General features: G+C 39.8%; 1 protein-coding gene across 1 annotated transcript; it reads right to left on the bottom strand.

The window, feature by feature from the left end:
• Positions 1-147: 147 nt before the first annotated feature.
• DNAJA2 (DnaJ heat shock protein family (Hsp40) member A2) lies at positions 148-11,127 on the bottom strand. The gene is made up of 9 exons (XM_085235172.1): positions 10,922-11,127; positions 8,488-8,547; positions 7,321-7,544; positions 5,897-5,977; positions 5,462-5,595; positions 3,536-3,732; positions 1,719-1,863; positions 1,429-1,556; positions 148-919 (listed from the first exon to the last, which is right to left on the bottom strand). Exons 1-9 carry the CDS (start codon positions 10,997-10,999, stop codon positions 731-733), a joined length of 1,236 nt encoding a protein of 411 aa, XP_085091298.1. The 5' UTR covers positions 11,000-11,127; the 3' UTR covers positions 148-730.
• Between the last annotated feature and the right edge of the window lie 5,822 nt (positions 11,128-16,949).

Here is a 16,949-nt window from a genome sequence, read left to right as displayed (position 1 = left end):
ATTTATACACACAGTTCTTAAACTGCAAGCTGGTCTTAAAGCAGCTTCAGCCTCTCTATGCTTTGCAAGTGTCTACCTCTCTATAGTCAGTTGGTACACAACATGGTCAGAACCACTGCAAAAGTAAAAGTTACAAGGCAAAAGAAATATATTATACACCAACTGCTTTTATTTATTTCAGAAACCGTTCACAAGATGGTAGAAAAAACTTACAACCACTTCTAATTTAGTCTTCCATTGTTCCCAGTCAGCTCTAAACCCATTATGTGCAAAGCCCATTTACCATGCATCTAGATGACAGATACAGGCTATGAAATTCTTTATTCTACTTGTAGCAGCTTATGCAGGTGCAGCCAAATACCAAGCCTCAGGACAAATTGTACACAAACTTTACAATGTAGAATTTGAATTTAAAATATGAAACTTAAAATCTACACAAAACTGGTAAAAATCAAGCACAGATACGAGGACAAACTTAAAACCCATGTGAAAAGGAGTCTCGTCTTCCTTTCAAGTGCTTTATTCTGCTACACAGTCAAAATGAAGATGTAAGCTTTGTGGTTAGTTTAAATTACACTCTGTAGATACTATAGACCAATTTAAAAGTTACACATACAGCAATAGATGTCCATTGGTTCATCTGGATTACTTATACAATCCAGTTGGATTGTTGAAAACAAGTCAGGCAAAATTTCAAAGAAAATCCTTGTGCAACTTTTTAGACAAATGTTTACTGATGGGCACACTGTACCCCAGGTCCATGATGGCTGCTTTCTTCATCAGAACTATCATTATAAGCTTCACGTCTCTGGCCACCACCTGAACCACGAGTGGTATCAAATTCCTGAAGATCTACCTCTTCTGCATCACCAATTACATTAGGAAATTCTGGTCTAGCAGGCAGAAGATCTTCAAGTTCCTGCCCCAAAAAAAAGAAGCGCATTCAGTACCGCATCTCCAACTTCTAAATAAAGTGATGACTTCCCCACAGCTTCAAGACTCCTCGGAGCAAGTTTGGCTTGGAAGCCTAAACTAGCATAAGCCCTGAAGTGCATAACTCATTTAAGAGTAACCAAAGTATCTCCAATAGCTGGAAGACAAATAAAAAAAAAAAAAAAGCAGCAGCTCCACACATTATCAACCAATGTCCAATCAGTAAATACAGTTGCACTCTCAAGACTTATCACACGATCATAGGAAGATTCTTCCTCCTGTTCTCTTTTGGGTAGATGAGAACCACACAGCTTTTTGTTCCAGAAACCAAATCTCAATTCATATTTTCAAGTTATATGCTGCCTATGAACAGTATTAATAGAACAATTTATTAACATTTACACGTTACAAAGCAAGCACAAGGGGCTAACACACAAGCAACTTGCATACACTGTCCAGTAAGACTAACAAATCTATGCTCAAAAGACTACTTACTGAAAGCTTCTCTGGGCTAATCCAGTTATTTTCAGGAAACTGAACGTCAAATTTAATGTAAAGATCCCCCTTCTCAAAAGGATTGCGATACTGTGGCATTCCTTCACCTCTGACTACACGGACACAACCTGTAACGATAAGAACTAAATCTGTAGAATGCTACTTCAGATAAAGTCCTGCCCTACCCAATTCTCTAGTCTGGGTTCAGGTAAAAGCAAAACAAGAATGGAATTAGATGTTCAAGAACAAGAAAAGCACAGTCAAAGGAGTCCTTATCTCCTCTCATTTACCTGGTTCAATTACTTTTCCAGGAGGATATTTAACCACAATTTGGCGCCCATCGAGGTGCTTAAATGTGAACTGGAATCCACACAGTGCTTCAACAAGTCCTATCTTGTGCGTCATATGCAAATCATTCCCATCCCTTTGGAACACCTGAAAAACAGAAACAGGAGGTATCTTTTCTAGCACTACAATCATATCCTCACAAGACTAATTATTTAGAGTTTATTATTGTTCCTAAAACTTCAAGACCTAACTTAACACACTTTGGAAGTTTGCACCTTACAAACATGTCATACAAGGTAACACACACCTCACTACACCCCAAGACAGAAGGTTCAAATTACATAAAAAGGTAGCCTGTAAAGCAGCAGTGCTCCTTTACCCCAAGACCTTTTACAAAAATTAGGCTAGAAACAAAAAAATCTGGACTGTTTGACATTGCTTCCCCTACACCATTGTACAAAAAAACAAAAACAAAACAAACGAAAAAACCACACATTTTCATTTCTCAACATTTATTGTAGTTGCTCGTATCTCCATCAGCTAGCTATCTATGGAGCAGGGTTTAGATCAGTTAATCCACAGCTATCTTAAGAGATCTTTAAGCCACACTACTTCGGATTTTTAATGGGAATACACGACTTTGTCCACTGATAGGCTGCCAAAGGCATTACTTCCTCCACCTCCTTTCCCACCTCAAGGGAGATTTTAAGAACACAAAAAGCTTGACTGAATATCAGTCTAGTTCTACTCACTAGGACACAAGGTTTCAGCATTTTTCACAATAGTTAATGCTGTAAAACCAAATACAGTTCATTAGAAGACTAAGATAGAAATGGAATCTACCATATGAACTTTTATGGTTTTATGCACGTGTTTTGTATGTGTACAGTGATCTCCCTCATCAAAAACAACTAACCAAATAACTGTGATGCAGTGTTTCACCCAGTATTACAGTAGAATGCATAAGGCTATACATAGGCCTCAACAGAATAGCTGTCCACAGCACTGAAAAGCTCTCGAGTTTTCAGACAGTTAAAGCCGATAACTTAAAAATTCGTACCTAACTCAGTTCTTTGAGGCAACAGAATGCTTTTTTTATTCCATTTAATAGTTTCCTCCTTCAGAGTAAATCACAGAAAGTTTATCTTATCCCTTCATAGTAATAACTAGGCTTTTTCAAATAAAACATTTAAAAAAAAAGTCATCCCAACTTTCTCTTAACAGAGGTCTAGGACAGAAAAAGGTCATTTGCAATGTTTAATTCAGAAGTGCAATGTGTACACACTAGAATACAATAAGCATGAATCAAGCTAGTATAAAGCAATCTTGTTTCTTAGTGTTTTGTTCAACAATCTAGTTATAATATCAGCATTCTGTGTTAAACTCCAGAGCCCAACAATAGTGGACGCAGAAAGCACCATCTCTGCAGTCTAGCAGAAGTTTCCTGTCATGTCACAAGACATTAATAAAACGAACACTTTGCACTGTTAGTGCCGCAAGCAATGTAGTTTGAAGTTAATGTCTTGAACAGCTCTTCACAGTGACTAAATCTAGCAAAGTCATCGTGAGCTTACTTGAGAAAGTTAATGTTCATTACCATGAAGAAGCACCAAAATCTGCATGTCCTTTGGTCCTGACTTGCAAATTAAGGCTCACAAATAAAGCCGTATCACTTGCTATAGAATGACTAAAAGCTATTCATCATCTCTCCCAGATGTGCAACTACATGAATTACATCAAAGACAGCAGCTATTTACATCACTTAAATATTAAACAACTGTATCAAATTGCATTTAAAATATAAACTCAAAGGTGTTACCTCATTCTCCTTTTCTTGGAGTAACAGGACAATATCACCTGGTTCCACACCTGGAGCCTGATCTGCTTCTCCACTGAATGTAATTCTTTGTCCATGTTTCATGCCTTTATCTACATGGACTTCAAGTATTTTTACCTCTTTGATCACCTTTTTCCCTTCACATTTTTTACAGCGGTCTTTTTCATTAATTACTTCACCTAAAGACACAAGTTACGAGTTCAGAGATTAACACATAATTGTACACAATTCTGAAAGGGAAAGAAAGCTACTTTAAAGTAAGTTGAATAACATACGCAACAGAACCAGTTATTTAGATGTTGCTTTACATATCCATCACAAGGAGATCAGGCTCTACTTATTGTACTTGGAAAAAGGGGAAGAAAGAACAAAAAGGGAACACAACATATATTTATATATATATATATATATATATATATATATATATATATATATATATATATATATATATATATATATATATATATATATATATATGTATAAAAGATTGCTTGGAAGCTTATATATCTATATCTATATCTATATCTATATCTATATCTATATCTATATCTATATCTATATCTATATCTATATCTATATCTATATCTATATCTATATCTAAGCTTCCAAGCAATCTTATCTTCAAAAGATCTTGGACACAGAAGACAAAACAAAAGATGAGGTTTGCAGGTTGCATTGTTCCTTAAGTCCAAACTCAACTCCAATATTCTTACCATTCAACTTCTCTTTAAAATGCAACAGACTACTTTTAAATTCTTTGTTATCTTGCAGGATAATCGCTATAAAGGAGGGGTAAACCTAAAACCTAACGGAAGCATCCACTCTTCCTTAAAAGAATAAAACAATACCAATTTCGAACTACTTCACTGAGTTTTGGAAGCTTAGTTCCGTTCTGTTAACAACAGTGAAAGTTGCTAACAGCCCCATTTTGCAGTATTCTACCGCAGCTCTTAAGTATTACATAAATGCAGTCAGTAGAACTAGAGCCTCACATACCAAGACAGCTGGTCAAACTGGCTTCATAGAAGAGCAATACACACTGTCCCACAGAAATTATCTAAAACTGCCTGGCACATAAGATTCCACTCCTATACTAGCCTGATAGTGAATAGTTTTTCATACTGTTTGTCACCTCTAGCAACGCAAGTACTTCTTCCAGCAAACTGAAGGATAATTATACAGAACAGCTTAAGTTCTCTGTCCTACCCAGCTGAAATCATATATTCAAATTGTGAAACAAGATGTTCAGAAACATCATTTGTAAAATATTTCAATGAAATACAGCTCTTTGTAATTTCAGGCATTGTCAAGAGAAAAGCTATCTACAAGGCTGCATTACTACTCTGCAAATTGCAGAAGATTCAGAAAGGATTCACACATAGTACATATCATGCGATGATCAAACAGCAAAGTTAGCAAAGGGTATCTTTATTATTTTTCTTTTTCAGTCCAACTTTAGGTTTTTAATTTTAACCTAAACCCGTCCTTAAAGATTAAGACTAAAAAAAAAAAACAAAACTTCTAATCCTCCCTCCCCCCCCAAAATATTGGTCTCTTTAATAGAAGAGTAATAGCAACAAGTAAAATTCACATCCAAGTCTTTAAAAAACAAAACCACCACCACATAACACAAATTAAAGAAAAAAAATACCACAATTAATCCCTATTGTTCAAGCTTCTGGGTCATCTTTCAGCATTCCAGACTTTAAGCCTTGCTGCTGCTCTAAGTGACTTGTCCAGACACCTAACTGACAACATGACAACATAGGGGAAAAGCTCTCCTAGATGAGATGCAATTCACTATATGAGTAGCTATGCAGCAGTTCTTCCAAACACATAAGATAAATATCTACATATTTTTATTACATATTTATAAGTGCAATGAGGAATACAAAAGAGCCAGCTTACCTTCTCCATTGCAGTCAGAGCACACAGACTGCATCTGCTGAACCATTCCAGGAGCCAGCTGTCTGATCATGATACGTACACCTCTACCCCGACAAGCATTACATTTCTGAACAGCTCCAGCCTTCCCTCCTTGACTAGAATAGAAAGCACCAGTTGCATTAAAACCAAGCCTTTCAGAAATGTACGACAATATTTACAGCAGTAGGTTAACATGCCTGATTGCACTGCCAATGAGTCAGGTGTCCCTGCTGGCACGCATGCACACACGCAGTCCCCCGAGTAGTTCAAATCCCATGAAATTACAAATAAACTATTTTGAGTCTGAGAGCAGGCTCCAGTAAGTTAAATACCGATGAAGAACTGACATAGAAGATACTTTATTATTTTGTACATCAACAAAGCAAGCAGAGAATTCAGAAGCAGAACCAAACTTACCCATTACATGCACTACAAAGGACATTCTTGCTAAGTTGTAGTTTAGTTGTCTTTCCATTATATAAATCTTCTAAAGAGACTCTGCAAAATAAAGCATTTTCTCCTGTGTTATCATGTAACAATATCCTTTCTCCACATAATTAAAATATCTGCCTAGGACAAGTAATAGAAAAACAGTTCTTCATATGACTATATTTGCTGTTAAAACAAGATTTTTTTTTTTTAAAAGCACCACTGTGACTTTCACAAGGAATCATAAAAAACTGTTCTATACATATGAATACAGGTACAGCTCTGAACATCACTTAAGAGAAAAACTGATGATGTAACTGATTAGTTGGGTTTCTCCATAGGAAGCAAGCTAACATAGCACATTATATTTCATTACACAGTCACATTTGATCTTTTAGTTTTCTTTTTCAAAGAGGTTCTACCAAGTAAGTGAGAGGCCCTCCTCTCTCTAGATCATCTTGGAGGCATACATGCACAAGAAGATATACTTACTACTGTACTGTACTTTCCCCTGGAAAACACAAGATACTGGGGGAGAGGAGGCAGAAAGAAGAACACTAACAAGTCCCCAAGGTTATACAGTTCTTTACATTTGTTCATTTTTAGACACCCTTGAATACATGAGCAAATTCTAATAACCTCTGTAAAAGTGAGAGAAGCTTATGAACTTCCCCAAGTTCAATTATTGGACAGAAGTTTCAATTTGAAATATATTAAACTAGAAAAGGTTATCTAGCATTAGCATGTACAAATAAAAACAAAACTAAAGCAATTAGTAACACAGTATACAGTACTAGCTGCTAAAGTAAGCAAGCAAAAGAAGTAACCAGACTATGCCAACCATAGAAAAGATGCAGCCCTAAGGAAGTTTGAACAGAGCTGCCTAACAGGCAAAAAGCCAGTCATAACTGCAAGTGAAGAACAGTCAGCTGTGCTATTCGAGCATGTTGTTCAGTTTGGTTTTGTTTCTGGAGTTTTTTTTTCTTAAGAATTTTCCATTAATTACATATTTTATACTTGCAGACGGTAAGCTATGAATGCAAGTTAGCTAAAATCTTTCAGGAGCATTAATACTTAAGAGTTCAGCTATTACACAATACTTGTTTATTTAATGCAATTTCAGATTGGAACTTCCAAACATAACCAAGAAGCAACACCAAGAAAATAACATTAACTAAAGCTTAGTTACAGGCTAGTATTGAGACAAATCAAAGCATCAGATAACCTACATGATTAACCATTTAGTGAAAACAAGCTAACTGCCTTTTGGACTACACATGACACAGAGGTCTGAAAAGGAGGTGCAGACTGCATAATCTCATCTGGGGAGCACAACAAAAATATAAACTAGCAGCAAAGAAGAGTACAGATGAGTTGAAAATTTATCTTAATTTCAGCACTAAAATACTTACTTGAGAGGATGCATCATATCTTCTCCTCTTCTTCTACCATTACGACTTCTACTCTGACCACCCATGAAGTTGAACAATCCACCACCAAAGATGTGGGAGAAAATATCGTCCATTCCACTGCTTCCACCACTGCCTTCTCGAAGGCCCTGTTCTCCATATCTATCATATAACTCACGTTTCTCTGGATTTGACAATACTTCATAGGCAAAGCTTATTTCTTTGAACTAGAAGAAGGAAAGAATCACATCAGTGCACGATAATCTTTAACTAAGGGAGAATTTTGCTACAGTTCCCCGTCCAGCATGAACACCTGATGAGGATGGTACACAACATAAACCTTTTCCACCTTCGTTCTAGTAAGACAGGAAAGCAGATTTAGGCATCGTGTTCCATCCTGCTTTACCATCAAACATGACATTCTATTGCAGGTATCAACTGACTTGCTTTTTGGGCCTAGCACAAGACAGTCTTACCAAGAAGTAAAAAAAACACACAAAATTGCAGTAGTCAGCAGGCAAAAACAAGTTACACACATGATATAGACTGTCAGACTTGTCAGGCACTTCAGAAGTTGCTCAACTGTTCTCCTATTTTAAAATGCATTTTAACAGATCAGTCCACAAAACAAAGTTTATCTTCACATAGTCATCCCTGTTCACTTCTAAGCAATCATGAGAACGTCTGACAGGGATAACCAACTGAGTCAACTTAATTAACATTTTTTAAATTGCTATTAGTACATCTGATCCAAATTTCTCGTATATGTGCTGTGTTTTATGCTGCAATTCCAAGTGCCTCCACAAATACTTTTTTCCATGTGTTTACATACTTTACTTTCCAAGAAATATGGGCCCAAAACAGATAATTCATCTTTTTCAAATACATATGTAGCTAGATGTCAGTGTCAGCTGACACTGGCAGATGAAGAGGCAATTCTTTTAGCACTGCTTTCTCAACCAATTTGACTTAACTGCTGCATTCTGTCAAGAAGTATGCTCTGAGATTGGAAAGAAGTAGAGAAGGCATTGTTCCCTCTCATAGTTCTTACTGTTTTTGAACCATCTGCAACACCAAGCCCCCAACAGTTCTTTCAGAACCTTACATGCTATTGAAACAGCAAACTTCAGGAGTTTAAATAGAAAAAAACAAAAACAAAACCAATCTTACTTTGTCACCTGCATTTGGATTCTTATCAGGATGGTATTCCTTGGCCAGTTTTCTATAAGCCTAGTTGAAAGAGATACAAAATTAGTTCCAATTTTGAGTCATCTGTACTTTTTTGAGAAACTCAACTAGTCTTCCAAGGAGAAAGAAAAACCTAATAAAATGAGAAAACAAATGTTTTGAAATCAGTCATGTATCAATGGGGTATATAATTCTGATTTTACTATGTCTCCTCAATCACAGCAAGACATTAAGAACAAAATGGCTGCCTCAGCTTTTCATCCGACTCTATCAGTCACTAATCCAAGAAAAATCATTTAATTTTTTTCTTGCCTACCAATAATGAAACATTCCATCTCACACTGAGCTAAGTATGAGTTATATGTGCAGAACGAACACCACCTCTACTTCATTGTTAAAAACAGCAGACAGAATGGCCGCAAAGATTTGGAAATATGCTTTTTTGACCAGTGCTTCAGTTCTTAAGACCATGGCCTTTTCTATAGCAGTACTCCATCACTTTGATCCTAGCTAAGAGGATCAAAGCAAGTAACAACACTTCTACAATTTGGGTATTTGACCACATCTTCTCCCTGACCCCACCTCATTGTTTCCCAATATCTGTCCCATGATTGTTAACAGAAATGACTCAAAGTGTCATTTGAGTAGAGCTGAGCATCTAAATTCTCTCTTTGGAAGTACAGCTGTAGAAGAGCTTTACGCTTGGTAAAATACCTTTTCTTTAAGTTACCTGTCTTTACTGATTATCTTGAAGTATTCTGTGCTTAAAAAAGTTAATAAAGCAGAACATCGATATCAGAAGCAAAACGTTCTACAATACGTTAAGAGTAAAGAGCAAAAGTCATAGGTCTCATAGTACAAATGACCCATCAATAATAAGGCTTAATCTTTCACAAACTTGAACTGTAATAAAAACATTTTTTCCTTATATTTTAAGCATTAAAATCATGGAAAAATTGAACTGAAAATCTACATATCATCATATCAGCTAAAAAGGATTTTGTGTAGTGACTGTTAAAGGGAAGAGCTCATGTCTTCGCTTATAGCGGCACAGAGCAATCCTTAAGATCACTCACAGCCCCAGAGCAAGCAACCTCTTTTTAATTAATGAGAAACAGATCCAGAATCAAGGCTACATGGACACCAACCATAGCTCTAATGTAGGTTAGTTTAACTAATCATTGTTAAAGGCTGTTTTCCTCCTGACTCTTGGTAAAGCCATTATCCATTTCTTTTTGCTTTTCTCTGCTTTCATATCTGATATTAAAATATCAGATTAATGAAGCAGCCACATGGCCTCTCAGTGAGGATAAGAGGGAACAAACTGAGTGCTACAAGGCAGTTGGAACATTCCATGACAAGTGCAACCTATAGCAATGAATACAGAACCGCAAAGGTCATAGAGTAAAAGAGTGCTCGAAGCTCTTCAGTCATATGAGAGAGAAAACACCTTTAAGAGAATTTGGTAAGGAAAAATAGTGCCTGACAGTGTTAACAGTGCCTGATGGTGTTTGCCAGCCTCCTTCCACCTTTCACTAACACTATTTCAACACTGCCACTGCCTATCCCTGCACACATTAAGCTACCGCGTGCATGCTGGGTAACGCGGCTGTTTGTGGCAGCACCACCCATCAGCGGAAGCAGGTCACTGCTAGTAAACTTGCTTGTTAATTTTCCTCCCTCCCGCATAAACGGGGGTAAATATTTTTTGGGGGTGGGGGAAATAAAAAAGTGGTTCATACCCTACGTATGGAAATGCCCGCGGTACGCCGTTATACCGATGACCCGGCTCCAAGCTTTCTCCTCGCCTCTTTATTACCTCGCTGCGGTGCCCCCAGACCGGCCCGGCCCGGACTCCAGCAAAGCGAAACCCCGCCGGGCCCACACGTGGGGCAGACAATGGGGCGGCCGCAGCCCCACTCTGCTTCGCGTCGCTCCGCTCCCGAGGAGCCCCCGCCCGTCGGGCGCGCAGGGCGGCGGGAGGCGGAGGCCGCCCACGGCGGGGATCTCAGACCGCCGTGCCGCACGGCGGGGCCCGGCTCCCTGGCGCTCCCGCCCTCCCCCGCCGCCCGCCCGAGGCCTACCCGGTTCCCCTGCCGCCCGCCCGCAGGCGAGGCTCCGACGGCCCCTCGGCGCGGCCCGCGCGCTCCCGCCGGGCTGAGGCGATACCGGGCGCCTCTCCCTTCCCGCACGCGGCTCAGGCCTCGCGGCGAGACCCGGCGCGGCCCCGCCGCCTCCGGCCGCGTCCCCCCCCATCGCAACCGCCCCATCCCGAGCCCTGCCCCGGCCCGGCCCTCGCCCCCCGCCGGCCCTCGCCCGCCGCCCCGCGAGGCCCCGTCCGGCGCCCGGCCCGCCCCCGCCCCGCAGCGCTACCGCCCGCCGTCCCCGGGCGCCGGCTGCCGCTCCTCCGCCGCACCTTCTTGAGCTCGTTGTCGGAGGCTCCGGGCGGCACGCCCAGGATATCGTACAGCTTCGTGTCGGCCACATTCGCCATGGCGGCAGCGGGCGGCGGGCGCGGGCCGGAGAGGGCCGAGGGGCGGCGAGGGCGAGACCGGGAGCGGGACAAACGCCGCTGCGACGTCACGCGCAGACGCCTCGACGTCACCGCGCCGCGACGCGGGAGAAGCCCGCCCCCCTTCGCCCTTCGGCGGCCCCGCCCCCTCGGCCCGCTTCGGGCGCCTGACCCAGTTCCCGCGCGGGGCTGCGGGGGGCGCTGTGCGCGGGAAGGGGCTGTGAGGGACGAGGGGGGGGGCTGCGCTCCTCCGGTCGAGCGGCGCTCCGGAGCGTTCCGTGTGGAAGCTGTGACTTCAGCGTTCTCCGCGTCGCTTCGAAACCCGACGTTGCAGTGCCTGTGCGCCCGCCTCTCCGCAGGTGACTGCGCCTTGCTGCTGAAGCGCGTCTCTGAGGGCGCCTCGTGCTGTCAGACCTCAAACACCAACCGATTTTTCTTCAGGGTGTATTACTGAGGCTTCGATGGTTATAAATAACGCGAGTACCCATCTGCTCTGTGTTTTTCGTGTTTTGCTCTGCTTATAGGATCTTAAAAAAGCACTAGTTGCTATGCTAGGCCTGAAGTGGTGCGGAGAAGTGAGTGGTGCTGGAGTGGTGCTGAGGCCACGGCAAGGCACCGCTTTCAGATGGCAAATAAAAATCCTGCTTGTGCATCATTAGAGCCTCGGCGCTCAAGCCTGGTCAGGAGTGTGGCTTCTCCAGCCTTTCCTCATACTGTACTCCTGGTCATCAGCCCCTCTTCAGGCAGCGACTGCTCTGGAACATGGGGCTGAGGGAAGAGGAGCAGGACGGGACCAGTTCCCTGCAGTGCCCTCCGCAGCCAAGCAGCCACGCCTGGAGCGTGTCTGGGATGAGGTGAGCAGTGTTGGGCCCTGAGGAAAGTCTGTCAGGAGCAGATCAGAGACTTGGCCCGTGTGAAAGTGCAGAAAAGCTACTTTGAAGTGATTCATGTATTTAAGGTGCATAAATTTGAATAGGCCTTTCGCCTGAGGGGAACGCATTGAAGCACTTGAAGGCTTCTTTCCTCATCATTTGGAGAGGGACTTCATCTCTTCACCTCAGCTTGTGACTGCAGTGGCTGCGTTGGGAAGAGCCATCTGCTGGTGGTTTCTCTGCTCGTTAGGCTGATATTTACAGAGCCCTGAATTCCATCACCGTGTTTACGAAGCCTGGCATAATCTGGTTTAGTACATCATGGTAATACTTGCTGTGGTATTGTAGGTGTGGCAGACAAGGACTTCAAAGGGAAATGGAGATTACTATTGGAGGGAGAAAAGCAGTGTTAGGGCAGAAAACAGCTACTGGGCAACCACCACATGGACTGCAATTATCATCTGGCTCAGAAACATGCAGAAAGAAAGAACAAAAAAAAATTCATCAAGGGAGATAAGTTTCTTCAGTATTTTTAGAGGCTGTCTGCACAACCTTCAGTAACTCTATGGTTTAACTTATACATCTGACACTAGTAAGGCTTCAGCGTTCAGCTTACCTGTGTCTTGCACTACTTGAATTCATCTTTTATTTTGGCAAGGCTGCATTTAGACTTGTCAGCTAAAATACAAACTGTCTGGCATGCATACCTGCCCTGGTGGTTTTGCATTGTGCTCATTGATTTATATGCTTCTAGAAATTACTTTTTTTGTCATACAGCATTTTCTTATTAGTGGGCAGTCAGGTAGGAAGAAAAGCTATGAGGATGTAGGGAAGCACTTTGCAGATCTGAAGCTAAACAGAATCAGTATGACTGGTACCAACAGTATTTAATACCATAGAGTAATATGCATTTGTGTCTTTGCATTTAAAAACAAAGCAAAATGTCAGCAGCTGGAGATCAGAAGAGCTAACTTAGCTCAACCCAGCAGATGCTATGCTTCTACCAACTGTTCATGAGTTGTACTGACAGAACTTGTTAGGCACATAGCTGAAATGTCCCTCACTTCTTTTTGCTAGCACTTGTATATTGTCTTTGTTTTCTTTTGTTTGGTTCTTTTTTGTTTGTTTGTTTCAATTTCTTTATCATTCCTCTCCTCCAATTAGCTTATTCTTATAGTTTCTAACGTTAGGTAAATTCACACAATGTGATGAAAAGACAGAATGTTAAAACTGCAGCAGTTGCTGTACAAGGTTTTGCTTTAAATAGACTGCACAGTTCTCAGCTCTGCAAGGTATTGATCTGGCTTTAGGCAGGCTCTAAAAGGGATCATTCACACTTGGTTTGTGTTTCAGGTCCTTATGCATTCTTTATATGGAACAAGTTGAATTTCTTTTCTTTTGGTTGAAGCATTTTGTTATGTTCTTTAGAAATCAAGTAGGAATTGTTTGTCACTGGAGAATCAGAGAGAGAGAGATCAGCTTTACCTTAAAGAAAAATATCACCGCCCTTTCCCTAACAATTTATCAAGTTATCTTATGTGTTTAACATAGTCTTTCTGTCTTTCTTCCTAGTCACTTGAGTGTGTAAGTAGGTATTATTGACTTCTATTTAAAGACTACTACTATACAATCAAGTTTAAATAATAATAGTAATGGGTTCTGTTTAAAGATTATTCTGAAGAATAATGCAGTCATACTAAAAACTATGGAGCCTGCTTGGCCTTTTCTTTAAATATTTTTTTTTATTTCAAATTTGATCTGAGTTGGTATATTATGCACAATGTCTGATTTCTACAGTTTTTCCACTGTGGGGGAAAAAAAAAAAAAAGCCATTCAAGAACATAAGCTGAAACTTCCAAATAATGTTCTTTTAAGATCCAGTAACAGAAGAGCATGTTAGGAAGTGGTGGGCAGCTGCCCATGCAACCAGTTGCAGTGATAACAGAATTGTTGCTCCAGCTCTTGCTGGTTAAGAGGAGCCTGTCCCTGCTCCAATTCTTCTGACCAGAGAAACAGGTTTGAGTCTTACCATGTGGTCAGAACAAGAGGTCTTGTCCTGCCCCAGATATGGTGATAAAACCCAGGGCTGCCTGGCAGGTACCTGGGCAGCATCAGTAACGTGATTTGTATACCTCATTCCTTTTCTACTTTCCTAGCCCTCATTTTTCTTCCCTTGCGCCTGTTTCTCCGTCCTCAACTCCTCTAAAATAAACAATCCACCCCTAATTAATTATTCCCATTGGTCCAATTTTGCTACATCCATACCCAGATTTGGGTTACTCAGATACAGTTACTTGGATAAGCTGAGCTTTATGTCGTATTACTGATATGGTTACTAGGTGTCATTGGCCTTATATGATTTAATCCCTAAAAGTCCTTTCCAATAACCTGTACCTCCCACTAAACCACCCGTGGAATCCAGCCACCCTCATAGTGTGATCTGGACTTTGGACAGTATCTCACACTATTATTTGTAGTTTCCAGTGATTATTTTTTTTAATCTTATGTCCTTTAGTTTTCCCAGTTTTGTTCAGTTAGCTGAATCTCACACCAAAGCCTAGTCAGCAGTATGCCATTTCCTTGCTACTGTAGCAGGGCACAGCTGTTAGAAAATACATCAAAATGTTAAAAGAATATTTTAGCTGAATTTGTGTTCTATTATTATTATTTAAAGTTGCTTTGGGATGAATTTTATGGGCTGCAGAACTTACCTGATACAAATACATTGTATCAATGTAAATTGTAAGCAGAGGAATTGTGAAAATTAGTTTGGATAAAGAATCAAAGCATTAACTTTGAAACAAAAGTTGTTTAGAGAATTTTCTTATTACCTTTCAAAGAGGTTCATTAAAGTCTTGAGAACACTGGTAAGAAATTCTTGGATGGAAAATAATCCTTTTCTATATTTAGGATATCCAAGGGAGAATTGTCACATTATTAATTGGTAAAGAGCAAAGAGTGGATAGTGCAAAAACTGATCAACATCTCAAGTATATGCTGACTTTTCACAAGAGAACTGAGCAATTTCAAATTCATACTTTATAAAAATAAATAATAAGAAGGTAGTTTTGGGGAAAAATTCATAATAATCTTGATGAAAAAAAAACCTGCCAACCTTTTAACAGTTTCTTTATTATTGTTTAAATTCCTGAACAAGTCCCAGCTTTCTTCCTGATCTAGTAATAGATCTCAGCGCTGCTGGAAATTGGACTAGGTAAGGTGTTTTAAATAAAATTTATCTTGGAAAAAGTACTTCAGTTTATTAGGATGTACATTACGTGTAACAGCTGAGATGTGAGTAAGGCCCTCGACATAATGAGACTTGGCCCTGCCAATTATTGTTATTTTTAATTATGTTATCTGATATGTGAGTTACACTTGCACTCACTGTTTTTATATAATATTGTTTTGTTTTTCCCAGTATGCAACAATCCCTGTGCTATTGAGTACACAACGAACATCTGAGCTGTAAGTATACGATCTTTCAGTTTTACTAACAGTAACTCTCACATCAGAGAATTAAAGACATTCTTAAGATAAAAGCTGCATTTTATAATATGTATGCAAGATTTTCACAGGTGTTAAATCTTCATACTTAAAATTTGGATGTAACTAAAGTCGGCATATTCTTGAACTACGTACTTCGAACAATCTGTCCTATTATGTCCTGTTTTCTGTAATACATGCAAGCATTTTCTGTGAAGAAAAAGTTATTACTGGTTATTAGTTTGGTGTTTTGCCTCTATTTAACTCAGGGCAATTTTTAAACAGCTTTGTTCCAAAGGAGATTTACAAGAATGCTTTCTTGTAAGATAATTGAGAAGATACTATTACAATATCTCTGTATCTGCTTATATTTCTCCTAAATTGTATTGTAACCGTTGTAAAATATGCTAGGCCCTCTAACTGTAGAGTATACTTGATGAAACCAACAGTGGAGTAAAGTGGTACTCTATGTAATACTGAATAGACTGTATGAAGGCTGAAGCAAGAACAAGATAGAGAGCATTGGAGTAGATAACTGGAGAAAACATCATTTAATGTCTATTCAGAAAAGGTAACACATCTGAGAATTATCCTTATATAATCCCTAAACAATTAAATAGGGTTTAATTCCTCCCACGTGGAGTTAAAATACAGACAAATAATGCCTGGCTTTTGAGTAACAGCAGTTGAATAGTGCACTGAGGATGTTTTATTGCCAGGGCAGAGTTGTGCTATTACAGGGTTTTTGAAGGAAAGAGTGGGTGGGCAGGTAGGTATATGGAAAATGGAAGTACTTACATAGGTAGTGGAAGCAAGGGGGGATGGCAATTGAGGCATGAACAAATACATAGACTTAAGAATGCTTTAGCAAAAAACCTGTTATATATGGTTTCTTGAGGTAATAAGCTGCCTCTGAACGTGTGCATCTACAAGAGAGTGTTCTCTTTAGAAGAAAGGAGGCAGCAAAGAGATAGCTAGCTCAGTATTTTGAGGCTAGAACATACATAGGGAACATATTCTCTAGAAGACAGCTATTTACAGCTTTTTTATTCTACAGGGAAAAAAAACCCCCAAAACAACAAAACTCACAAAACCTGCTAGTTGGTTTACCAATAATGTATCAGCAGCTGTCTTAAAAAGAAGCCAGTCCAGCTTTTCCCAGAATCTTGTCCTTCAACAAGATAAACACATTCCTAAAAGCTGTTATTTACCGAGTTCCAACATAATGATGGCTTGTGACTATTTCCTCTGTGCTTATATCTTTTGTTTATAATTAACCTTATTACAGCCAAGAATCATAGTACTGCTAAACACATTGCCTTTTAGTCAGTATTTAGGAAATGCATTAAGGAATCTATAAGAAGCTGTCAGGATATCAGGGATATCAGCTCTTTATAAATATTTTTCATGCACATGTTCACATTCTATCTCAGATAAATAGTTTACATGAAATACTTCACTGCAGTTACTTCTATGAGTGCAAATACTGCAAAACAGAGTAATGCCTCACCCTTCTATATTAAAATATTTATATTTCCTTTTTATTTTTAATAGAAAAATGTTAATATCTTGAG

The sequence above is a fragment of the Meleagris gallopavo genome, chromosome 13 (genome assembly GCF_905368555.1).
Source record: "Meleagris gallopavo chromosome 13, MGAL_WU_HG_1.1, whole genome shotgun sequence".
NCBI classification, from domain to species: Eukaryota; Metazoa; Chordata; class Aves; order Galliformes; family Phasianidae; genus Meleagris; species Meleagris gallopavo.
Note: the sequence above shows the minus strand (reverse complement) of the source record. Positions and strands in the feature narration are given on the sequence as shown.